Source organism: Ochlerotatus camptorhynchus, unplaced genomic scaffold (assembly GCF_037179485.1).
Source record: "Ochlerotatus camptorhynchus isolate MF236.1 unplaced genomic scaffold, CSIRO-AGI_Acam_v1.1 ptg000685l, whole genome shotgun sequence".
In the NCBI taxonomy this organism is placed as follows: Eukaryota; Metazoa; Arthropoda; class Insecta; order Diptera; family Culicidae; genus Ochlerotatus; species Ochlerotatus camptorhynchus.
In genome coordinates, this window is record NW_027041162.1 from 71,884 (window position 1) to 99,823 (window position 27,940).

A 27,940-nucleotide genomic window follows, 5' to 3' on the forward strand; every position below is an offset into this window, starting at 1 on the left:
GGCTATACTAGGACAATTCAGATTCAGGTCAGGTTGAGCAAAGTATATAAGCTTCGGGAAAGGCTTTGTGAAACATGCGTAGAAATCTAATCCCATGAAGGTATGTTGCAGATGATAACAAATACCACAGGCAGCTGTTTAGAAACCAATACTACAATATTCTAGAAGAAAATATCTCGATATAATGTTTTATTTTAAACTTCGAGTGGTAGTAAACGTCATTTGAACTGCTCGAATGAAGTGGTTAATTGTAGCTGGTGAGTTTTGTTAGCTTGATATTCGTAGCTATGATATCACAACTTGCAGCATCATCAGCAGTTGCTTGCTTGCTGATTTTAGTCTACGAAAATCAAGTGTGATCATGGTCATTGGTTCGATTTGATTTATTGACATTTTCGCAACACTGCTTCAGACATTCAAATGGTATGTTGGAGAATGGCTTGGTATTCACTATTTATTTTCGTAACTCATCCACTCTCGAACGAGTTTACATGATGCTTAAAATATGCAATATTTAAAGGGAGGTTTGTAAGACGAACCAAAGGGTCTTATTGATCCAGTTCAAAATACCGCGGCCAATTATCACGTGACATGGAACATGATAGCAAAGAACTAAAGAAGAGCCAAAGCCAGTCTCTCTTTAGTCTACGATTCATTTCCATGTAATGAGTTTCGAATTGCAAGCTTTAGACGATCAATGCTGTGTTGTGGATTAGATCAAATGACTCGTCGAGCGTGGGACAGTCATCAACCAAGGAGAAGTGTTCATTTCATGGAAATGATCAAATTGCTGCAACGGCTTATTGGCATCTAAACTAATACTGTTTGCTGAATTAAGGGTTGAGCAGTTATCCGCTCCAAGGCAAAGGGATCAAAAGGATAAAGCGAGTTACGCTTCCATAGAATCTATGACCTCTAGTGTCTGCTGTTTGTAAAATAATTACCTGTATATCGGTCCTGTTTTTCATAGATCGCGAAGCTGTTTTGAGGATACACCTACTGTGCTGAAACTGTTTTAGAGCATGACATCAAGCGAAGGACTGTCCGTCGAAGTATTCTTGTCAAACTTGAAAGAGGCGACGCCCTACCATCTGTTTCAAATCTAATTCGGATGGTATTTACTAGCTTATAACTTCATTTTGGAAAGGTTCTGTCAATTTTTGAGGTCGGTGGGATTTTTCTGAGGCATAAAAATCTCTGGTCACGTCTTCCTTCGGAAGGGAAGTAAAGCCGTTGGTCCCGGCCCATGTGTGTGTTGAATGGGTGCGATATCCTACGCAGGTGTGGAAGCTGCCTTCCTTGCACATTCGATTGCCGTCAATGGATGGCAATCGATGTCCGTCGGTGATTGGCACTAGATTGCGGAACAGAGACCGACGTTAAATAAAGGAAAGAAAAGAAGTAGTGACTTCACTAATTGATTGTATCGTACATAGGTTTCGCTCATACAACTTAACCGATTGCTTCACCTTGGTAATCCAGCACATTGGATGTTAGTTTCCTTGGGTCCTAGGTAGGGTGACTCACGAACACTTTGATACATGAGTGTGCGAAGCTGGCATAGCGCAACGGTTCAACATTCACTCTGCTAAGTTTACAAGAGACAGACGTGTGAGTCCGAGTTCGAGTAGAAAAAATAATAATAATGGAGAATAAAAGAGCAGATGGAGATTACGACAATCATCAACGTCTTGTCTATGATATGTGGTAGATATGGTTGGTATGGTCAATATCAATCATACTAACAAGCATCAACTTCAGATCAAGGTTAAATCAAGGGGTTCGGGGTTTGTTCAATCGTTGGATTTTTGGTTTTAACAAGGGTAACGGTAAACCTTCTTTCTACAATGGTCGACACATCAGGATGGTCTATTTACAACGTAGCAAATGTAGCGGATCCACGATACTGCAAAGCAACTGGAGTGGGTATGGTTATTTGTATTGAGCTATGCTTTACTTTATTTAACTTTGAACACAATATATCGCAGAGAAAAAACCAATATCACAAGTCAAATCATCCTCTGAAGAAGCATTGTGTAAAGAACATTTTTTTTTTAAATTTTACAAAAAATCTCCAAAATGACTTCTTCGACATCGATAATTTTTGTTATGTTATGTAAAATTAAATCATCTTTCAATTAAAAATACTAAAATAAGAAGTTGTTGAAGACCCTCGCAGTTAAAATCAAGAAAAAGCATTTGTAAATTATATCTTTCATACAAAATCAAATATCTCTAAGAGTTTCATAATTTTCCCTAAAATTAAATTAAAACATCTTTCATTTGAAGGGTCAACCGTAAAAATCGGTCAAGAGGTTCAGTAGGCATTTTAACGCGGAAATGGTCACTATAGCTTTTTTTTCTATATATATACTATATATATTGCTGTATATCAAAATTGTATTTAAAGATACGCATTTTATTTTCACAATAAATTGTATAAAATTCTTAGTTCTAGTTAGAAAAGGCATCCACAGCTACTATGTAACCTAACTCATAACGTATATACGATGTATTCGTGATCCAACACATGCCTGGTTGCGGTCTGAATTATAAGGACTTGACTGCGAAGAACGTTCACCATATCGATTTTCACTTAGAATCCGAGATTTTTGAAAGTTTTACGGAAATTTTAAGGTTTACAATAGAACAACAAATGCACCAAGATATGCTAAATCAACCAAGACCAACAGAAAATCAACTAAGATAATCAATCATTGTAGAAAGGTCGTTGTGATTCTGAACGCTAAGTAGAAGTAGTTTTACCAAACCATTTCAGTTTTGCATTCAGGCTTTTTCCATACAAAATATGGGTCTTTTTGAGCGTTTCTTTTAATGAAGGTACTTTTCTCTTATCCTTTTTGTGTAGAGAGATTTTAGTAGTAGTCTTAAATTGACGAGAAAAGTCCCTTCTTTCAAATAGTGATGATTTCGGAGAATGTCGAAAATTTGTTTTAATATTATTCTCACCAATCGCCAACGGATGCAATGTGTATGAGCCTTTACTTTTTTCAAAACCATTTGAACCAAAACTTTCTCCAAGAGGAAATCAAAACCTATCAGTTATTTCAGTAATCGAACAGCTTACTAACTCTCCAAGCATACCAATTGGTAATGAACTTCTTTGGGTTTATCGTTGACATAACTATATGTCCTATAAATTGGAAATTCAAGAAGCGAATACAAAATGTATTTAACCATGTTGAGCATAGAGTGGTGTTGAGTACTTGGCACTGATGAAGTCTGCAAGTAGTAGACGAAATACGCGTATCTGTCAAGAGATAAGCAATTATAACGGAATTTAATGGAAATAAACCAACCCACTCAAAGCTCTTTGTAAAACTAGATCAAAAGCCACAGTTTGTAGAACTTCTTGAAGGAAGGTCCTGGTAACTTTTTTTTCTTTTTTTTTGTTGCTTTTGGCGGAACTGCACATATCTCTTTCACAGAGCGAAGCCAGCTATCCTTCCAACGAGAGCGCACTCCATCACGAGAAAAACTCTCCACGATATGGTGTAATCCCTAATCGCTAAGGTAAGGCAAAAATCGGGAAGGATAGCTCGCACGTGCTTCAAAAAGACCTTGCTGAAAGGATTCGGCCATTGCTTCGAGTACCTTTTGTTCGGTTCATTGATCCTAACAGGCATCCGGCTTCAACAGTAAATAGCGCCGTTGTTCTAAGCTATTGTGGTGCCACGTACATCAGACGCTGCCTCAACCTATCCAGAATCTCGCTCCACTGTAAATTGTATCTTTCTGCTACGTTCCTGCCCATCGCTACTGAACGGCGATTATATCATCACCGACGCACGGAGGGGTATTTGTTCTACGCTAGCTGGGCAAAAGTCAATTTCTCAAAATAAGCCAAAACAAATTCTGAATGCATGCATTGTATACTTCAGAGATAGAGTAACAATTCATTTTTGCATTGGTATAATTGTGTGGCAAGTTCAATCATATTTCTATAACCAGGGAAGTCGAGAAATTTTCCAACCCGAAAAATTCCTAGACCGGACCGGAAATCGAACCCAGCCACCTCCAGCATGGTTTTGCTTTGTAGCTGCGCCTTTACCGACTGAGCTAAGGGAGGCCCCGGGAAAACTGATCAAGCAAGTATTGAAATATGTATTCCACATGACATCTGCTGATTTCACTTAGTTTTGAGTTCGTAGAAGCAGTTTATGAAAATCTTGTCTACAAGTGCTATTTAAACTATAAAATAAATGTATCGTGATAAAAAAAAATTACTTATCCTGTAATATCCTGTGAAGCCGTATATGAGGCATTATATGTACATATGTATAGAAGATTATAGCAAAAAATCAGCTGCGATTATTTGCGATCTTTCGAGAAATTGGAAAATGACGATGGCGTGAATTTATCCAAAAAAAAAGTACACAAATGCAGTTATTGACATTTTCGTTCATGGTGGTCAAGGTGGCAACCTAGGCGATCAAGGCCTTAAAGGGGGTGGGGGGTTGCCTTTCAGGTATATTTTTCTTGTTTCATAATTCCATCATGTGCGTGTGGATATGGATTCTGATACGAGTGTGTCCACATTTGAGAATAGTTTGTGGGTCCAATGCAAACATAGTTTGGTAAAACCCAACTTCATCTTCACCTCGCTACTGTCGCCCAATCCACATTAGGTTTATCAAGGAATCATCTGAGATAATGAAGAGATCAGATAGGGGAAATGGATGTATTGACGGCCTAAATGCCCCTTATTTGGGCCCATACATAAATTCAGCAATCGACTAAATTTTCAATAGCGACCAAAAATATCCATTAGTACCGTCCCAATGACGCGTTCATCTAGATATAATTGATAAATAGCAGATTTTTAGCGATGGGCCCAATCTTAGATTCTCTATATTAAAAATGCAATTAATTCGCTACGGTCAACAAAAGTTACATTAAATGGCAAGCAGTTCACTCTTAGACATACTTTTATGCTAACTGTTTGTAGTGTGTGTAATGCAGCAGCTGAAATGACATCAACGATGCAATGTTGTGTATGTGGCGCAAGTTCAAAGAAATTCAATAATCTTGGTGTTAAAAAGGAAATCAACACAGATTCACTGAAATTCAGATTATCCATTTTTCAGGATTCGTATTTTTTAGACAATTTTACATCTTTCTTACAAGTTACCGATCAAAAAGTGTCGGTTAACTGGCAATGAAAAGCAAATCGTCAAAGAAAGAAAAGAACACATTCAAGAAAACTTCAGAAAGAAATTGGGACTCCTTGTGGATTTTCCAAAACCAGGCTTTGAAAATTCGGATGGCAACACTAGTCTTATCTTACTTTGCTGATCCGGAAACCGCTGCTCAAAAAACAGGTTTGATTTTAATTTGATCTACCGGCCTAAAGTTATATTGGAGACACTAGCTAGTGGTTTTAAAATTGATACGGAAAAGTTTGAAACATTTACTCAAGAAACAGCGGAAACATACGTTCGACTATAAGCTACACAACATGGATGTACTGAATAGACTGCTGCTTATTTCTGCTCCTGAAATCACAGATAAACAACGTAATGATTATCATACGTGAAAGTAAATCAATATTCTATTAGGATTAATAAAAAAATCCGCAAAAAAAGTCAAGGGTTTTGATGACAGAAAAATTGCAAATATTACTCTCAGAGGAAGAAAGTGAAGCTCGGCTGCAAAAATTAGAGATGAAAGAAACATATGAAACAGACGTTTCTAATGAACAAGAAAATGTCTTCTCAAATTAGGAATGAGGTTTTTTTCTTCGTTTAATTTCTTTTTTTTTTTACTTGTGGTTTTGTTTTTGTTCTTGAACTGTTAAACATGTTGTTGCTATATAATACTCGATGTAATATAATTATTTTGTGAAAGGTGAAAGTTGATGGAATCCACAAATGGCCGCTATTTTGTTTATTTTGCCTTACCAGAAACCTTAATCTTTTTTTGGCGCCTCGAATCTCAGAAACTACAAAGTTTCCGTGCATGAAATTGTGAATAATTTGGCACACGAAATCCTTTTAGTTTCTGAGATCTGCGCGATTCGAAGTGGCAAGGCAAAATAAACAAAATAGTTTCCATGCAGCAAAATAGTGACTATAATTTGGCACACGAAATCCTTTTAGTTTCTGAGATCTTCGCGATTCGAAGTGGCAAGGCAAAATAAACAAAATAGCTGCTATTTGTGGATTCCATCAACTTTAACCTCAAATCTGAAATCTAAATATAAATATCTTGTTCTGTTTTAGCTGAACTTATTTACAATGACTGATTGTAAAACATTAAAAAAATCTTCAATATTTTATTTTCTTATAAATTTTTACACCTGCAGCCAAAAAAATAGCACCATGTAAATTAGCCAAATTTTATGGAATTTTGTTTTGTTATATTCAATTAAGCTAAAATTGTTATGCAGAACCAAACTATGGTGAATTTTGCGTACACGAAAAATAATTCAATATAGGGATCTTGAAATATTTCGAATATCAAAAACGTTATTACTTGAAACATTTATAGCCATATCAGCCATTTTTGCAGGAGTTGCAAAAAGTTTGGCCTTTGCTCACGAAAAATTCAACATATTTGTGGTTCTGTGTCAATATTTCAGCTCAATTTGTCATAACAGAACAAAGTTACAACATGTCAAATTTGAAGTGAATTTTTATATTTTTTTTATTAAAAGTATAATTAGGTCCCAACATTTCATCCTTTGACGGATACTAAATCCGAACAATACTTTAACGACATCATTGTAACATGACCCTCCCCCTCCTCCAAAACATGACTCCACCCTTTTTTGACCAAACAATTTTACTATCCTTGAACAATAAGATGTATGTGACAAGTTAGAGTGGTTAAATATTTTTTGCCAGCTAGAATTAATAAATACCCCACTGTGCGACGGTTCATCGGTGTATCCATCCACGGTGATGATTCCTCGGTGTGTTCATTCATCGAGGAACAACAAACTAGCTCATCAATATCGTTCAATTCGTTTACTGCAAAATTGTAGATTTATTTTTTGTTTTCTACTCAATTGGATGAAAATGGGTTCTTAGGTCAAAGTAGTTCTTTTCCTTATATTAAACTATGTTTTGATTACTGAGCCAAATTAATACAATCTCCATAAAACATTTATTTGTGTATTCTCGAGTCACTGTAACTGAATGCTGCAGTACATTATTAAACACATTATATTTCCATCTTCCACAGAGTCATCCAGACGTCACACCCCGTATGCAACACGATAATGCTGTGTGGGGTCATCATCTGTCTAGTCTCGGTGATACTACTCGGAATTGATGGACAGTTTATTACTGCGGAAAATTACCCCAAGGTGAGAAATCCAGACTACTTTTACCATACTAATTTCCAAAATATATACTTCCGTAACTCGATATTCTCTCAACTCAATAATGCTCCCTAAGCCGATGATCCCTTCAATATCGAGTTAGAGAGAATTCAATTGAAATCATGATTAACTTAACAGATATTTTCCAAACTAAGGGGTTGTCGACAGAGAGGTAGTTAGGGTTAGCCGTGCCCCTACCAACAAAGAAAATTATACCCCTTTCCGGTTATTATTACGGTTATTTTTATGGCAATATATTTAGCTGTTTTACCTGATTTTTTTTTGCTCTTGTGATCTCAAATTGCAACCAAATGCAACTTGATTAAAAAAATCACAAAAAATATGGTGGTGAGGCCAAATCGAAAAAAAAAAATAAAATCGCTTAAAACAGGATTTAGTGCATCATTCAAATCAAGTTCTGGAATCTATTCCTTTTCTGTTACAACAAGCCGGACGGACTGTCTTTGCTAATTTGGAAACGTAGCAAATTTTCGTAATTATATAATAAAGTGCTAAAGCTGCGCTCAAACGATGTCTCTAGAACAGGATGCGAAAAAATTTTTAGGGCAGCTTCGATGCTAGCATAACTTTTATTAAGACAATTCAAACGGTTACAGTTCAACATGTCGTAAGGAGTCGAGTAATAGTACCCTGAATTCAGAGCATCGAGGAAGGCACAATTTTACCGGGTTTTTGAAAAGCTGAAAAAGTCGGTTAAATGTCATGTGACCGATACACGACTAAACTATAATCGACAAATTTTATTTTTTATCATTCAAAAGTGTTACCTGACCTAAGTCTCTACAAGTTCGGAATAAAATTGGTTTTATAGATTGGCGTCATTAATATTACACGCACTTGCACTATACTTATGTAAAAATGTCCGGATAATCGAATGATGATGGTTCCTTCTTGGTCAGTCTTCAGGAAATGGTCTATTTTACCCGACCTCCCCTCAAGTGGAAATTTGAATTAAAACTATAATGTATGAGCCTATCTGCATTAAATTACCGTAGAATTATCCAAGGAATCGAACGGTGCCAACCATGTCTTATGGTAACCTCTGCAAAACCTCATTTCACCCTATATTTCCCTCAAACTTGAACAAACTCATATATCATGTAGTTTTTTAGATTAGCATCATTAATATTACACGCACTTGCACTATAGCTATGTGAAAATTTCAGGAGAATCGAATGATGATGGTCTTAGGATTGAACTCTGGAAATTGTATGTTTTGTCCGATCTTCCCTGTAATTAAAAAATCTAGATTACTGCAAATTTCACTCTAAAGTGGATTCCTGCGCTTAAAATAATCCCACAGAATTGTTTTCGCTCATTTAACGAAATTTAAATACTAATAATTTTTAAAATTCAATCACTGTTAGCATGTCAATATGATATCGTATTGCAAAATTTAGTGGTGTTTTACATTCACAATGGACAACTTTTATTCTTACTGGTTTCAGTGAATTAAAAATTCTGAGGTAGTCTAGTTTGGGGCAAAATGCGCAATAAATCATGCGTAAATTTGAATTGACATTATAAGTTTTGAACCTACATGCACTGAACTATTGTAAAATTATCAAAGGAATCGAATGGTGAAGACCTCTGTAAAACCCGATTTTAACCAATATTCTTCTCAAACTTGAACAAAAAATGTATAATACACACCCAGAAATAACTACTTTTACACGAGACGTACTCCATATTGGACGTAAATCATGGAACGTAACCAAACATTGCATGTAAAATTAAGTGTTCTCAAACCGAAACATAAACAACTTGACGCAAAGAGAATGTTTGATTGAATTGATTTTCTCGTTTCTTTCAACTGATTCTTATGTCAAAAGGGCCGCCTACATGTGTCGGTCTCAGGGAGCTGAAATTTACATTACTTTTTCGTAGTGTGTACTTTTATAAAGTAATTCTATACATAGAGGTTCGCGGAAGCGGCCATCTTGAGCCAATCGAGCAGCGAGAACTGCCAAAATGTGAGCCAAACGAACATTATGATTAGAACACATTCAGAGGATTTCTTATTTAATTGAAAAGTATTGTCATCGGGGTGAAATAAATTCAAACAAAACGTTTATAAATGAAATGATATTATAGCAGTAAAATACATAAGAGAGTTTTCAGCATAATTAAAAATTATATCATGAATTTTGAATGGATAATTTTGATAGATTTTTCAGTTCGATTAATATTGCTGATTGCATCTGCAAAGGGACCAGTCCCAAAAATTCAAAAAGTGTGATAAAAGTACACGATTCTGTCAAATCGTATTGCTGTCTTGGGAGCACTTATTGCTTGTATCATAATAAATGAGTGCACCCGAGACACCAAGACGATTAAAAGGAAACTCGCACTTTTATCCTCCTTTTTAATAAATAAAAGCACGTTTAAAACTGTTTGCAATTTTTCCTTTATTTTCAGATATACATCTTAATTCTTTATCAAAATAAAATTGCATGTACTTGAAGTGGTACCACTGGAAAAAAAAAATCCGATGGTAGTCCGCAAAACTCCAGCCATTGCACAGTGGTCCAGAATGCAGATTTAGGTGGAATGATATATTTTGAGCCTGAAATTGAAACTTTAGACTTAAAGTCTCTTCTACAAAGTTGTTCCTTATAGTTAGGCCCTCATTTTCATGACAATGAATTCTAGGGTGGTTCCTATTATCATTAAAATCAAAAATCTAACTTTTTTGTTTGAATAAATTAAGGTACACATTCTTCGGCAAACTTATAGCTGAGCTAATTTCAAGCAACTTTGTTGAAAATAACTTTTTTGTATCTCTTGAATTTGCCGATTTAGAGCTATTTTCTTGAATTGAGTTAGGGTGGCTCTTAAAAAAACAGTTTTTTACTCTGGTTTTCTTATTTCGAATTTCTCAGCAAAGGTGTCTTTGGATAACTTTTAGATCTTAAGAAGGCGAAGGCATCTTCTAGAGACTTTTAAAACTCTTTAAGACGAATGTTTTATACCCAAATTTGTTGCCTGTATCTCTTCTAATAAAAAAGATATACTCAAATATAGTAAAAAATATGGATAAATTCAAATTGATTTTATACGAGTTTAAAAATCAACATACCTCTATTTTTTAAATTATTGAGAATAACATACGCCCTTTCAAATGCCCTAAAAAAACTTTTTTTTTGTTTGCCCCAACCAGAGATATTAACATTTGAAAAATGCATATTTTTAGTATAAAAACGTCAATAACTCTTGATCGGCGAAAGATATTGACAAGCTTTGTGCAGCAAAAATTCTAAAGATCTAAAAGTTACCTGAAAACATCTTTGCTGAGAAATTCGAAATAAGAAAACTAGAGCAAAAAAACTGTTTATTTTTAGAGCCACCCTAACTTAATTCAAGAAAATAGCTCTAAATCGGCCAATTCAAGAGATACAAAAAAGTTATTTTCAACAAAGTTGCTTGAAATTAGCTCAGCTATAAGTTTGCCGAAGAATGTGTACCTTAATTTATTCAAACAAAAAAGTTAGATTTTTGATTTTAATGATAATGGGAACCACCCTAGAATTCATTGTCATAAAAATGAGGGCCTAACTATAAGGAACAACTTTGTAGAAGAGACTTTAAGTCTAAAGTTTCAATTTCAGGCTCAAAACATATCATTCCACCTAAATCTGCATTCTGGACCACTGTGCATTGTTTGCAAAGTTCAGCGTTTTTCGAAAACCAGAGAAAAAAATCACTTCGTTGCGCTTCCACAACCGCGTTTCGGTCAAAACTTTGCAAAAATAAAAATAAAAATGCCGGCAGATGAAGTGTTGTATTTCATATTGCACTGGAAATTCTTCAGCACGTAAGGTAGTACAACAAAAATTAGCTGTGTTTGTTCACATAGACATATACTGAGTGGTTGCGGTACAAGCACATATCGTCGATAATAGACGATTGTTGTGAACGCTTGCGCAAAAAAGACTAGGGTGGGAAACGGATTCGAAACTCAAATGTCATTAGCCAATTACATCCGTAGACTAAATAGGTCCACCGTTGTATAGTTGGAAATGTACCCGTGTACTGAATGGAAATTGTGGGTTCGAATCCCACAATTTTTTTCGCAAATTTTCTCACACACACACGTCTCTTACCGATGATATGTGCTTACCTCTCAGTATGTTCAAACTTTCTTATAAACAATTAATTTGACTGTAAGTTCACTAGTTCACTGAGAATTCAAACAACGCAAACAAACAAACTCGTAGCGTAGACAACGATAAAGTTGCGTACAAAGCTCCGCGGCAAGTGTTGGCAGCTTTTGTGAACAATGCAAATGACGTTGCCAAACCGTCTGATAATATTTCCGTGAATCTCTATATATAGATTTATAGATTGGCGTCATTTAGCGGTGCCGTGGTGTAGTGGTAAGCGTGAGCAGTAAGCAGGCCGGGGTTCAATCCCAGTCGGCGCCACCGGGATCTTCTGAAACATAACATCTCTGATCACGCCTTCCTTCGGAATGGAAGTAAAGCCGTTGGTCCCCGGTTTATGAGTTGATAGGTTGATAGGTAGGGTCCAGGTGTTGGAGCTGCCTTCCTGGCGTCGGTAGTATTGGTGCTCAGTACGGAAAACGGGATCGACGGAAAACAAATCAAAGAAAAAAATATTGCTATCCGAAAATGATCATTACTTGCGTTACATGGATCTTTGTTGACTGAATTTTCCAGAGCATCAATACTAAATGTTTTCCAATGATGGTTTTTACCTGTGTCAGCAAGTTTACATAAAAATGCTTCGCGAAAAGAGAGGAATACCGGTTCTAGAAAGAGAACAATACAACTAAAATTTACAAAAGAGATGTAATAGGAGCAGGTTTACGCGTTCGTTGAATAATCCTCGTTTAAGACATGTAATTTAATATGAATCAACAAAGTAAAATGTAAACGAGTTAAATTATGCTAAATATCGTGTTAACTGTGTGTGCGCGTGAATTTATGTTTTTTTTTAATCTATCTCGACATTGTGAAAAAAATATATTTTTCATCTCACTTTTAGGGGGATTAAGCACAAAATCAATATCTTCCAAAGATGAAACATGTCATACACATCAAGGCGTCATTACTCTAACTAATACTAGCTAAACTAACTAACTGAACTTTTTACCCACTATACAATGGCTTTATTCAATAGTAGGCTATCGTAAATGGGGCGTTTCTCAGTCCAAATGGGACAACTTTATTCCGAAAAAGTCCTTTAGGAGTTCGGAAGGCTGTAAAGTTTCTTGAATTTTATTTAAATGGAATATGAAAATAGGCATCCTTTAAATTAATGAGGATAAAATATTTTGCTTTTTGTAGCCTATGATAATTTCATTCATGTTGCACATCGGGTATGCGTCTTTTTTGGAAATTGAATTAAACTTTCTCGAATCCAAGCAAACTGCAATATTTCCATTCGACTTTTTTGACCGGCACTTGAAACGACATATGACACTTGATCTTTGAACGTCAGTGAAGAGTGAAGAAGTAATTCAATATCTTCCACAGTGCTCTCACGTTTTCGAGAGGTACCACTTAAAACGTAGTCGTTTACGTCCGAAGTAAATAACAGAGCATTTAAAAGCATTTAAGACCATACGATTCGTCTTGCACCAAGCTGCGAAGGCCTCTAGTTTTTTTCCTTGATTTGTTTTCCGTCGATCTTGTTTTCCGTGCTGAGCACCAATGCTACCGACGCCAGGAAGGCAGCTCCCACACCTGGACCCTACATATCGACCCATCAACTCATGAACCGGGGACCAACGGCCTTACTTCCCTTCCGAAGAAAGGCGTGATCAGAGATGTTATGCCACAGAGCACCCCTACGGCACCGACTGGGATTGAACATAAGGCTGCTGGGGTGAGAGGCAATCACGCTTACCACTACACCACCGGCGCAGCTTAAGGCCTCTAGTTGTTCTTGAAGAAGAAAGCGTCACTTGATTTGTTGATAACATAATATAGCTTGAAGTCGTCAGCACAAGATTTTTTGTGGCATTTAAGGGCGTCCCAACATACATTGAATGTTCAATAAGAGCTTATACAGGCAAACATTTGCTTCTTCAGCTGAAAAAATGCTTATGCAGTTTTTATTCAGGTCAAATTGTTTGTTGGGGTTGATAACATCGATCATGAACAGCAGGAAAAGGAATTGTCAAAGATGACTACCTCCGGACTTAACAAGAAACGAAGACGAAACATAATTATCAAGCTTGACGGACACTTTCCGTCTAGTCAGGTACGAGCGCAGCAAACAGTGAAGGTTACCGTCAATTCCTAATTTGTCAAACTTGGCCTGGGCAATTTTGTGATCCGTATAAACCACATCTACTTGCGAGCCTTTCTTCATTTGGCGGACGTCGAAAGAAGTAAATGTCACAAGGTTGGTGGTAGTCGACCGTTTGGGAACAAATCCATGTTGATCTGATGAGATATATTGCGAGCATATTTATGAAAAGAAGTCCAGGACAATCAGTACAAAAAGTTTTGACGACGCACACAAGGTGGCAATAACTCGATAGTTGGAAACAGAACGCTTACATCCTCTTTTATGAAGCGGGAAAACCAATTCGTTTTTCCAGCAGCTAGGAAAAACACCAGAAGCCAACGAATAACCAAATATTGTTGCTAACGTTTTGCTGCGGCTAGGACAACATCGGTTGTTATCGAATGGTGAGTACCAACGGCAGGTAAAAGAGGCATCGACGATATATTGTAGGGTAGTTGGTTCATTTAAGAAAACGTCGGTAAATTGTTCACAAAAAAGTTCTTTAACGTGGCGCCAAATTTTTTTTGGTTTGGATTTTAGACTCCGTTGCAAACGATTTTGATGTGCGTCAAATAGCTGCTTATTCAGTCTTTTAGGTACCCTTTTGGCTCTTATATACCGGACTTTCGACGACACAGTTTTTGAATTGCTGATTTTTGACGTTGGACTACGTCTTTCATTTCTATATGGGGGTACACTTTGTGAAAACCAAAAACCGAAAATGGAACATGAAATAAAATTATGAAAGATTTTGAACATTAATAACTCAGCTGCCCCTTGACCACTTTCAATAATTTTATCACCTATAGATCAGAAATATTTCTACGCATCTATAGCAACTGATGATTTTTAACAAGAAGCTATTGAAAAAGTCAAGCATTGTCCAATGTACACATAAAAAGTGATAATTTTATCACTATTAAACATTCTTCCCAAACCCAGTCCTCATAGTCAAGCACCACTTGGTTGCACATCATTCTGCTTTAACCTGAAAAGATATAAAGCAGCATTACTATCTGGCATTACCTCACTTTCGCTTCGGACGGCGTGTAGGAAGGTGGTGGCTAGTCCACTCTTCTACAACCCAACAAGACTGGTCGTGGCAAAGGAGGTGCCAATCGTCATCGCAAATTCTTCGACATAGCCACCATCCGTCGTCTGGCTTGCCGTGGCGGTGTCTGACGTATCTCCGGTCTGATCTACGAGGTGTGCTGAAGGTGTTCCTGAAAAATGAGATCCTGTCACCTACACTAAACACGCCAAGCGTAAGCGGCCATGGATTTCATCTACGTTTTGAAGTGACAGAGATGCACTCTGTTTGGTTTCGGAGGTTAAATCATCACCAACTTTGGCAACAAAACGGCCCTTTTCAGGGCCACCAAGCTTATTACAGTAAAGAGTAGGAATAGAATTCATCTGCCTGTTTGTCCATATTCAGAACCAACGACCACACAAAATGCTCATGTAATCAAACTGGAAGCAGGGGTACAAATGATTTTTATCAACCTTGATCAACTTTGAGTCGCCACGACTGGAAATTTTCGATGGAAGAAGCAACAATCTAGCATCTAATTCGACGAAGACGGCCATTTTTGAAGCCGAGTTATTTACCAAAGAGAGTCGATGAAGAGAATCGATCAATGTAGATAGAACCTATTGAAAATTGACACAAGACTTGTTTTCCGTGTTCCGAGTCTTTGTAGCTTTTATACCACATGGTTGCACATCATTCTGCTTTAACCTGAAAAGATATAAAACAGCGTTGCTGTCTAACATCAACTCATTTTCGCTTCGGACGGCGTGGTGGTCAGCAATAGCAGCAGTAGGAAGGTGTCAAACGTGGTGGTGTCAAACGTATCTCCCTTCTGATCTACGAGAACACACAAGGTGTTCCTGGAAAATGTGATCCGTGATGATATCACCTACTCTGAACACGCCAAGCGTAAGCGGCCATGGATGTCGTCTACAATAAAACGGCCCTTTCAGGGCCAACAAGCTTATAACAGTAAAGAGTTGAAGTAGAATTTATCTGTGCCTGTTTGTCCATATTCAGAATCACAGGCCCCCAACGACCACACAAAATGCTCTCCAGAGTTGTAATCTTGTAATCCAACTTGGAAGCAGGGGTGCAAGTTATTTTGATTAATTCTCTTCATCAACTTTATCTTTGAAATAAATACTACAAATTTGATACGCTTACAAATAAAAAACGGAAAGAGTTAAGATAATTGATGATTGATCAATTAAAAGAATCAAATGTTCACATTTGTTCCGTCCACTAGCGGTCCTACGTCAAGCTTTCGTTCGGGCCCCTAGGCACAGACCCTTCTACCTTTTTTTCAATGCTTTCCTTTTAACCTTTTTTAGATGTTTCAAACGTCAGTTGCTCCAGACAGGGTAAACTTGTTATATTTGTAACTTCTTTGGAACAAACTGATCAATTGCGTACAGTTACATGTTACAAACAGTACTAGCAGCTAGGTTGACATCGCAATCACGTATTAGTTCAGCCTAATCAATACCTTCAGCGAACATCACACTGCAACGATTATTTCAAAGGAAGATGATGCCTGCAATCTTTTACCAACGAACATGGAGCTCGAATCATGCTGCAGTTAGTACCGAGGTCATCACTAAAGAAAACAGAGGTCCAATAAACGATTATTTTCGTTCACAACACCGTTCAGCTCTCTAAGGCAAGTTGTGCCGAAAGCGTCTAGCAAACATCCGGATGTGGATTTTGGAGTTGGAGTTAAACTGCCAAGTTATGCCACGGTTGTTGAAGTCGCCGATAATGATGATGTTATCCCAAGCGCTTATCTGAGAGACAACCCAGTTAAGCGAGTTGATATGCGTTTCTATGACATCAACATCATTGACGCGGTCAGGAGGAAGATAAATAACATAGATTACAGTGCTCACGCCGGACAAAGATGCTGCAACCCAGAGCGGCTCGAAAGCAGATTTACCTCGAATTGATGATAGAACGGAACTAACAAAACGCCTCCATCAGAGTGCTTCACACTGTTAGTCGGGGAACGTATACAACATAATTCTCGTCGAACAATTGATTAGACAGCATATTTTCATCCAACCAAGTTTCCGTGAAGGCGTATATGTCGTAACACGCATCGGAGGATGCGAGCTTGTAGTCAGATAGAGAGCTGTTGATCCCTCCGACGTTAAGATAATACAGCAGCAAGTCTGAAGGAGCAGGTATAGTTTCAATACGTTCTAGAGTCTGAGCAACTTGCGAAGGATGCCTTGTTGGTGTTGGCGAATATTGTCTGGAAGCAATGAACGGATCAAGAGTCGTTAAATCGATAACAGAAGTTAACTTGTCTCACAGAGAACAGACAACCAAGTCAAATTCCTAAAGTGTGTAAGAAATTTACCTGCTATTTTTAATAGACATTTGAAACTAGCAATATCGTGGTGGCGCTAGTGTCACTGTCCATCGACGTTGAGGACCGGCAGACGTCATATTTGCATAAATGTCAAAATTTGTGTGAGCAAAACATTGTTTTTTTTTAAACCGATCAAAAAATGGGCCGCAAGTTTTACTGGTGCGCAAATAAACAATGTGTTACTTATCGAAAATCTTTTCACAATTTTCCAAGGGATGCTTAATTGTAAGTATTTGCTCATTGTTTTGTTTTACATAGATTCATTCATAGACATTCTTCCAAATTGTAGGTGCAGCCACTGAATAAATCGCTGCAAGTCGCCCGAACTACAGGAGATTTTCTTCTCACGTGGATTCCAAGCGCTAGCAACGAAAAAGTTGTGTTACGCCCATTTCCCCTCGAAGGCTTTTCGAATTCCTCTTTGAAATTGATTTGAAACAAATCACTGTTGCAATAAATTATCAAAATAACTAACATTTTACCGCTTAGTTTTTTATTTGAAAATAATGGTTCCGTAGAAACTCAGTTGATTTTCGTTGTTTTGTCTTGTTTATTTTGAACTGATTTGACAGTTTTTTATGACCACGACCAATAAGATCAACCCAAATTTTAGTTCAGTTTACTCATTAATCGCAAACTCGAGTCGCAACATTCCATATGGCGGCGCTAGTGTTTCTAACGTATTCTAATTTGAATTCTTACATACAATTTTTCGAAACATTATTATTATTATTTAACTTTATTAATGAGGCTTTCAGCCTTGGGCTGGTTCGCCTCCAACATTTTCGAAATATTTGTTCAAGCTTGGATGTCTGTTCTCTGTGCTTGTCTATGCTGTCGAGTTGGAAGACCCTTACACTACTCCCACAAGCAGGGCCGGGACGACTGCTGAATGCTGGCTGAAATGGCTCGACTGCGATGGGAAGTACAAGGGCTTTCATCAAGCCAACTTCGGTGCGTGCCAGTGTCCGGTTGACTTGTGATGGCTGAAGAATTAAGGCTGTCGGAAATTGGCTGCAAGCGATGAACGGATCAGGAGTTATTGAGTACACTAAATCATCGTACTTGCCTTCGATGTCGAGTTGGAAGACCCCTACACTACTCCCAGACTCCCAGGGTCGGGACGACTGCTGAATGCTGGCTGGAATGGCTCGATTGCAGTGGGAAGTACAAGGGCTTCCATGAAGACAACTTCGGTGCGTCCCAGTGTCCGGTTGACTTATGATGGCTGAAGAATTAAGGCTGTCAAAAATTGGCTGCAAGCGATGAACGGATCAGGAGTTATCGAGTACACTAAATCATCGCACGTGCCTTTGATGTTGAGTTGGAAGACCGTTGCACTACTCCCACACGCAGGGCCGGGACGACTGCTCAATGTTAGCTGAAATGACTCGATTGCGGTGGGAAGTACAAGGGCTTCCATGAGGCAAACTTCGGTGCGTCCCAGTGTTCAGTTGACTGTGACTGATAAAAAAAAAGCCAGATGGAATTTTCTTGGGTGGCGAAGAGTTTCGATGAAGTTCGGTGGAGACAAGTGAAACATGTTTCAAAGAAAATAGCAATGCTGAAACCGGCCATTCAGCAAGAAGGATGGTTGACGAGCACTGTGCAGCGAGGTGATTTGTCACTTATTATTTCATGGCATTCCTATTATCCTTGAACTCACGGAATATTATTCCCTTTGGCCACGTTGCAGTCGAAAGAGCCTTTGCTTTCAGGTCAGGACTCATACCGAGTTTGAACAAAATGAATGACAGATTACTGAAAGCCTTACCGTTGGTGACAAGTCTGAATGTCTCAAAGTAATTTGTTCCTAGCTTCTGCATAACCAGTTCACATACACTGAACCAAAACATCCGCAATACTTCGAATGATTATTGCATTGCTCGAGCCCTTCAACAATATGCATTCGAAATTCGGATGATTTTCTTATGGTTGAATTCGTCGTCAGATGATTAACATCCATATGACTGTCATTCAAATGCAGGATGATTTTCGTTTGAAAATTAGCTATAAAACATACGCCACTCAGAGGACAAACATTTAAGAATAGTGTGACATGCAAGTGCTTTTAATTAGATTTATAATTTGATTATCTACAATTCCATACTGAATAGCCATAATAAGCCATTCCATTATGGATACAAAAAAAAATCGTGGTGAAGAAAACCTCTTCCTCGAAGTAGCCAATCATTGGTTTTCATCCTTTACCTTTGTTTGTAACAGCTCTGATAGCGATACATATGCTTCGACCTTGTTTGTCAGCTCAGATCAGCAAATGACGTTCGATAGAATTATTTACATCATCGTTTTGAATGATTTACCTCATGGGGCTGAACCAATACCATATGCATTTTCATTTAGTATGATAGTCATTCTGCAGAGAGCATTACACATTTCAACTGAAGGCCCTATCCCTTCTCATAACAAGTTTCATCCTGAATTCGAGAGGAAAATCATCCGGTTGCAGGTATCATTCGAAAAAGCGATTTCGGTGTTTTGTATTGAATGGTCTGAGGTTTCATTCGATCAGAGGATGATGTTTGTGCACAGTTTACTTGCTCCACTGTGACGTCACGATAAATACGTGAAAGGTAGAGCTAAAACTTCTGCCTGAGGGTATTATCGAAGACAACAAATCAGTGCCAACTTTTCAAAGGGGCGTAATTTTATTTGTAAACAATGGCTTTAGCTGTCGATTTCTCGCAAATAATCGCTCACTCATCACAATTAATTACACCAGCAGATAGAGGAATATTTCCTCTACCAGCTGGCATTGTTAATTTGGAGAGGTGCGCTTTTATTTGTGTGAAATCGACGGCTAAAGTCATTGTATACAAAAGCAATTACGCCCCTTTGAAATGTTGACACTGAAATCATTGTATCTGTCGCTTGGATTCTGGAAAAGTTGCCAGTCTTCTTGATATGATGTGTTCGATATTATTCAAGTAGCCCCTGTCATCCACAACTTAATACTTCTTTGTTCTATACTAATACTTAGACATAATTATAAGTCTGCAACTGTTTCCTGTGCTTAGCTTCAAATGCGTAGAAGAAAAGAACATGAATGGAAAGTGTGCTTAAAAAAATGAAAAATGAAAGTTCAACGTTTATTTTTCTTTATAACTATAATAAAAAAAATCATTCTTGCTCGTGAGATTATTAACTCAAATAAGGGTATTATTCAAGTAGCAGCTTTCATCCACAACTGAAATTTTAAATATATGCTAATCTATCTGATTTCATCGTACTTCACGTTTTTTTTTCACTTAGGACCACAATTAATTTATGGACAGAAGTAAATAAATGAGGTAGTTATGGACGAGGCTCGGTAGCTCAGTGGTTACCGTTTCTGCTTACTGAGCAGAAGGTCGGGAGTTCAATCCCAGGCCCGTCCCCTTCCTTGCAATTTTTCACTTTGCCTTATTCTATACCCTCTAGATTTTAATGAAAACAAATTCTTCTTTAACACCGATCGCATCACTTACCACAGTGTGGGTCCTGATCTAAAAATAGAAATTGGATGAGTGCGCGCGCGTGTGTGCGCGCGCGTGTGTGTGTGTGTGTGTGTGTGTGTGTGTGTGTGTGTGTGTGTGTGTGTGTGTGTGTGTGTTTGTGTATTATAATCGCTCTACCAAAAAACGAACCCTGCGTGTGCGTGCAACCTTTCCCCACATCCAAGCTCCCAGTGATTTCTCGTGGAAGCGCAGAGGATTTCTTGGTTTCCTTCACAGCGAGTACCACGTCAACACATTCCTTCCCATTCCCTAGTTGACCTGCATTCGGACACGGCCGGCGCTGGTATTGCTAAATATTAGATCTCCAGTTCTTACACATTGAGGATGAATGTTAGTCCCAAACATCATCTGTTGGTTCTCTGTGTAATTGCAGCTGATCTGGTAATAACAGAGCAGCAACCGTGGGCGGTCGGTCAATCTGATCTGATTTGATTTTGATTTTAGAAGTAAATAAATGAGGTAGTTATGATTTCATATATTGAGAACCCTGCCCAGAACATGTGAAAAATAACATAAAAATATGATTGATTTTCCACCAAAAAAGCTCAAAACTACCACTCACTCATCTGGTCATAAAAACTATTTGTCCAAATCATTTACCCTTGGAAACACATCAAGTACAAGAGTTTTCCAAGGTGTGGTGAAAATTTGAGCCCAAAATATTAAGAAATAAAAAATCCCGCCCATGGTGAAAACAGGCCATTTTTTGACAATTTGGATACCTGCCGGTACTCAGTCTGTTTACTGTAGTTACTATAAAAAAAAAAACAAAATACTTGGACACAAATAAGGATAAACATTAAAAAACCTTCAAATTTACTTTCTAAGATCACGAATAGCTTATTTGGTTGTGGAGTAATGTCTTCTGAAAGTTGAAATTTTTAAAAATCTCGAAAATCCAGGGTTGTACCCCAGAAGGATCTAGGCACTTTAGAGCAAAATCAAAAAAGACGTTTGTTCAGAATGCCAAAATAAGCGTTTTGGCCAAGTTTGGCTTAAATCGGTGACATCGACCACAACTTTTTTTAAATTATGTACCCACTTGAGCTGGAATGACCCATATACGAAAAAGTTCATGTGTTGTCCTTCATGTTTCGAGGTATTAAGAAGAAAATGATGAAACTTGTGTATATGCTAGAAAATAAAATCTGCATAAGTTGATTTTAATGCTTGGACAACATAAATCATTCACATCAAATATCACCTCTGAAAATCTGGTATCACTGCCTTTGACAATTCTTACTTCGTGGAGCTTGCGCATCTTGTCATTGTTTTTTGTTTGCGTCATTTGAAAAGTCGAAAATGTAAGAAATGTGATGTCTCACGATCGTGAAAAGGGAATTTCTTTCCAGAAAATTTCCGAAAAGTACTCGATTTAGATTGGAGCCGTACAGCACTTATGGAAAAAATACCAAATTTGCCAAATAGTACGCTGGGATGTCTATAGACTTCTGGAAAAGAGTTCTGTGGACTGATGAAAGCAAATTTGAGTTGTTTTCAAGGATATGGCGCAGTTCCGGTGACGCCATACATTCAAAAGACGGTTAAGCATGGAGGTGGAAAGTCGTAGTCTGAAGTTGGAAACTTGGCACATATATAGGGAATAATGATAACATATGTGTACATTGACTTGCTGTGTGAAAAACTGCAAGTTTTGCTTTTGAAAACTGGGCTGGAATCAAACTAAATTTTCCAACAGGACAACGATCCTAAGCATAAAGCGACGAAAACAACTGCGATCTTCAAATCTTACTGGATCAGAACACTCGAATGGCCTCCTCAATCTCCAGATTGAGAATTTGTGGTGTTACTTGGACAATAAAGTGGACAAAGAATTGGTATCCAAACAAAAACGCCTATTTTGAAGCCCTCGAAATAGTGTGGAAGAATATCGATTCAGGGTACCATAAAACGGGGTATCTTTGATAATGCGGGTAACTTTGATAGTATAGTATAAAGAATAAATTTACTCGCTGTCCTTTTTCCAAATAAGAAACATTGGTTCCATATTGTAGCTTAGGGTATTTCCGTTGATATGGTATATAGTTTTTACATAGTATGTGTTAATTTTTTTTTTTCCTTTGGTTTGTTTTTTCCGTCGATCTTGTTTTCCGTGCTGAGCACCAATGCTACCGACGTACCAGGAAGGCAGCTCCCACACCTGGACCCTACATATCGACCCATCAACTCATAAACCGGGGACCAACAGCTTTACTTCCCATCCGAAGGAAGGCGTGATCAGAGATGTTATGCCTCAGAACATCCCGGCGGCGCCGACTGGGATTGAACCCAGGCCTGGTGGGGTGAGAGATAATCACGCTTACCACTACACCAGCGGCGCCGTAATGTTACATATTTTACAAAAGTATTAAAAAAACAATTTTCGTGTTTTTCACCTTTTTGAAAAAGCACTCAAACCATCACTTATGAAATGTATTTCCGATTCAGCCATAACAAATTCAATGTTGTATGCTTATTGCTTATGAAGTTTCCTGATTATGTACTCATTCAAAGTTTCATATTTAAATATCTAATTTTTTTGAGTTTCGCTAACTTTTTTCTATATTCATCGAGCATTATCACAGTAACCCTAAATCAAAATCCTGAAGGTCGGTCACAAAACTAAAAAAATAGTGCAAATACTTTAATTTTCCCTCAACATATTACTAACGAATTTACTCTTGGATCCTCAGTACTTATTTTAAAAATATAAAATTTAAAAAACAGTCATTGCTGTAAAAATATTTAGAATATACTTTAAAAACTATCAATGTTACCCCGTTTTACGGTACCTACAAAAGCTCGTTGAAAGTATCCCACGTCGATTGGAAGCTGTGACAAACACTGGTTTGGAAATTATCCACGGCCCATACAATTTTTGACGTAGGACTACGTCTTTGATTTCTATATGGGGGTACACTTTGTGACAACCGAAAATGGAACATGTAACAAAATTATGAAAGATTTTGAACGTTAATAACTCAGCTGCCCCTGGACCAATTTCAATAATTTTATCATCAATCGATCAGAAATATTCCGATGCATCTGTTTCTTTAAGGCTTTATCATTTTAAAAATGTCGCTATTGAAAAATATACGAATGCAACTTTTGCTGTAATAATTAAGATTATCACCGATTGCCTGCGAAAATCGATTTCATTATCGCAGATTTCAAAGTTGAATTACATCCGGTCTCACCAAACGGTGTTTATTCAATCACCGCGTGGTGAGTGGTGGTGTTCTCCGGTACACAACGAAAGGCGCCTCGCAAGCAGCTAGCGATCAAAGCTGACCTCAACCGCTGATTGGAATCAGTTTCAATTATCGTATGTGGTGATGCACGGTCATCGGCATCAGCAGCAGCAGCAGTGCTTTCGGCAATATTGTTCTCCAGTACACAACGAAAAGCTGTCTGCAAGCAGCAAGCTGCAGCCCACATGAAGGAAAAAAAAATGCTCCACCGCTATTGATCGGAATTAGTAGCTCTTCGTGAGATTCTGTGGGCCATCTATGTCAAGAACCCCGCTCTTATTCCTATTCCTACACAAAACACAAGCTCCTGCTGCAGTTAACAAATAAGATTTATTTTATAAGGCCACGTAGCCACGTCGACATTGCGTACAACCCCATAGGGATGTCTCTTTTAGTTTTTTAAAAAATGTATGGACAATTGTTTATGCAGGGGAAGGGGGGAAGGGGTCAACACCATTTAAACTACGGGGATATCAAAACTATAGTTTCCAAAAATTCGATGTTTTGAGTAGGTGATATCATCACGGATCACATTTTCCAGGAACACCTTGTGTTTTCTCGTAGATCAGACCAGAGATACGTTTGACATCACCACTTTTGACACGCTGCTGCTATTGCAACAAAGCTGTCAACTGGGGGCTGTGTGGACCCATGGTCCACTTCATCAAAAATTTCCTGACCGATCGCTCTTTCAGAGTTGCAGTGGGCAACACGAGGTCCCAGCTTTTCAGAGAAGAGACGGGCGTCCCTCAAGGTCCACCTATTAAAGTTCAAAGCCAGCCAATACCACTGAAGAAGACGGTCCGTATTCTGGGGGTACTTGTTGACCGGTCCCTCAACTTCGAGCAGCACTTTAAGGCGATCAAGAACAACTGCCGCAGTAGGATCAACTTGATCCGCACTATCTTTTGCCCCCACCGGTCTAACAATCGTGACACTCGTTTCCGGGTTGCAAGAGCCGTCATCGATAGTCGCCTACTGTACGGTCTTGAGATGACGTGCATCGCCACCGAAAAGCTCGTGCAGATACTAGCACCAACTTTTAACACCTACGTTCGGATTGTCTCCGGTCTTCTTCCGTCAACGCCCGCCGACGCCGCATGCATCGAAGCGGGTATTCTGCCCTTCCGCCATCGTATAACCGCAGCAATTGCAACGAAAGCCGCTGCCTTTACCGCAATGACCTCCGGAAATGACAGGATTTTTCTCCTCGATGAGGGGAACAGACTCCTCCGCATGACTGCCAATTCGGAGCTCCCCCCAGTGGCCAAGGTCCACTGGTACGGAGACAAAAGTTGGCGCATACCTCCACCAAAAATCGATAGTCGGATAAAAAGCAGGTTCAAGGCTGGAGATAACTCTACAGCGCTGAAGAGAACAATAGCCGAACTGCTAGGCTCGGACTATCCACCTTATGCCCACATATACACAGACGGATCGCTTTCCCGAGCCGGGGTCGGAATTAGAGTAGCCGGAATTTCAGCACCGATGAGTAGCAGTCTACCACCACAATGCTCGGTTTTCTCCGCTGAAGCTGCGGCCATCTTTGTTGCCGTTACAACACCCTCGGACCGGCCCATACTGGTGCTATCCGATTCGTACAGCGTGATACAAGCCCTTACATCGGAGACCATGACTCACCCCTGGATACAGGGTATTGTGGAGGCCACACCTCCCAACACGGTGTTTTCCTGGATCCCTGGGCACTGCGGTATCCCAGGCAACAGCGAAGCCGACAGCTTGGCAGGGTCTGGACCAGCTGGTCCCCGTTACACCGACGAAGTGCCACTACAGGACATAAAGCGATGGATAGTCAGCAAAATGTGGGAAGCCTGGGAAGCAGAGTGGTGCCAATCCCAATCCCTCTTCATCCGAAGAATCAAAGGAACGACAAGCAAGTGGACGGATATGTCGAAACTACGGGACCAGAAGGTGGTTTCTCGTCTTAGGACAGCCCATACAAGGATCTCACATAGTGTTGGTGGGACGCAGTTCCACAGAATGTGCTACGTTTGCGGAACCACTGCATCGGTAGAACACATCCTATGCCTGTGTCCACAATACCAACAACTAAGGGAGCAGTACGCACTTCCCAACAGCATTAGGGACATACTGGGCGACGAACCTTCCACTTTAGCGACAGTTATTTATTTCCTCAAGGACGCTGGGTTATACAACAACATTTAGGTGCTTTTAACTTTGTTTTGGCTGACGGTACATCTCTACCGGACGGGGGATTACCCCTCCTACGGTGGAGCTCCGATCTCTTTCAAAACCCTACCTAACTTTGATGTGCCAGATTGTTTTTTTTTTCTTCTCGTTGCCTGTATTGTTAGTCTTTTTACTGGAATCTGTTTTAATTGCTTCTATTTGAGTACATGTGAATTGTAAGCCAACTCCAAAATAAAATTTGCAGGCAGAACCCCCCCCCCCCCCCCTTCTGGGGCCTCCCATTTTATAGAGATGAACTAGCCAACGGCTAAAAATCTCTCTAATAAAGTTAAAAAAAAAAACAAAGCAACAAAGACTCCTCCCCTTATGAGTAGTTTGCTATCAAGTAGCGCCACTGGCTCCTTTCCTTTTGCGTAGTTTGCCAATGGCAATACCTTGAAAGTTATCGGCGCCGGTGGTGTAGTGGTAAGCATGATTACCTCTCATCCGAGCAGGCCTGGGTTCATTCGCAGTCGGCGCCACCGGCATGTTCTAAGGCATACATCCTTCGGGAAGTAAAGCCGTTGGTCCCCGGTTGAGTTGATGGGTCGATAGGTAGGGTCCAGGTGTGGGAGCTGCCTCCCTGGCGTCAGTAGCATTGGTGCTCAGCACGGAAAACAAATCTCGTGTCGCTTTTCAATAGGTTCTATCTACATTGATCGATTCTCTTCATCGACTCTCTTTGGTAAATAATTAGGCTTCATAAAAGGTCGTTTTCATCGAATTAGATAATAGATTGTTGCTTCTTCCATTGAAAATATCCGGCCGTGGCGATTCAAAGTTGATCAAGGTTGATCAAAATCATGTTTGATGAGCATTTTGTGCGGTCGTTGGTTCTGAATATGGACAATCAGGCAGATGAATTCTATTCCTACTCTTTTACTTTTTTTTATTTGCGTATTTGCGTATTTGCGATGAATTAAATATGACAATTGATATTGCATTTGAGGAGTACAATTCAAGAACCGAACTCGAAACAAAATCTAGTCCAAAAAAATTCTTCAATTACGTTAAAACTAAACTAAAATCAGACAATTTTCCATCAAAAATGCATTTTAATGAAGCGGTTGGTGACAACGCAGCCGATATCTGCAATCTATTTGCTATTTCCTTCCAAGAACTTTACACCTCTTTTTCAGAAGATGATCGTGATCGTGATTATTTTGAATTCATCCCAGAATGTATTAGTGATATATAAGTTAATCAAGTTAATGTGCAGGATATTATGGCAACTTTGAACAATTTGGATGCTTCCAAAGGCTCTGGACCAGACGGAATTCCACCAGTATTTATGAAGAGCCTGGCACTGGAACTTACAGCTCCATTATTCTGGCTTTTCAATATGTCACTAGATTCTAGAATCTTCCCAAAAACATGGAAAAGCTCTTTTCTAGTGCCTATTTTCAAAAGTGGCAAAAAATCTGACATACAAAATTACCGAGGAATTGCTATTATTTCCTGTATCCCAAAGCTTTTCAAAGCGATCGTCAATGAAAAACTATTCAATCAGATCAAAAACAGAATCACTAACATGCAACATGGTTTCTTCAAAGGACGATCAACTAATACAAATTTACTTGAATTCGTCAACTATTCTTTGGTTGCAATGGATAACGGAAGCCATGTAGAAGCACTCTATACCGATTTTAGCAAAGCATTTGATCGTATTGATATACCCATGCTTCTTTTCAAATTACAAAAAAAAGGAATTGAACCTGGACTTCTCAAATGGCTTGAGTCATATTTAACTAATCGCCAACAAATAGTTAGATTCAAAGTTGAAAAATCAAACCCTATTACTGTTACTTCTGGAGTCCCCCAAGGCTCGCATCTAGGCCGTCTTTTGTTTATTTTATTTGTAAACGACATCTCCTTTATTCTTAAAAACATAAAAGTTTTAATCTATGCGGATGACATGAAGCTCTTTCT

The 27,940-nt window shown here is 38.7% G+C and overlaps 1 protein-coding gene across 4 annotated transcripts in view; it reads left to right on the plus strand.

Annotated features, from left to right (window-relative positions):
- Positions 1 to 27,940, plus strand: part of GABA-B-R1 (gamma-aminobutyric acid type B receptor subunit 1) — a 159,240-nt gene that overhangs the window by 66,849 nt on the left and 64,451 nt on the right. For all 4 annotated transcript variants that reach the window (XM_065238019.1, XM_065238020.1, XM_065238023.1 and 1 more), the window contains one exon: positions 7,207 to 7,330. In XM_065238019.1, coding sequence (XP_065094091.1) covers positions 7,207 to 7,330 — 124 coding nt within the window. The remainder of the gene's footprint in view (positions 1 to 7,206; positions 7,331 to 27,940) is intronic.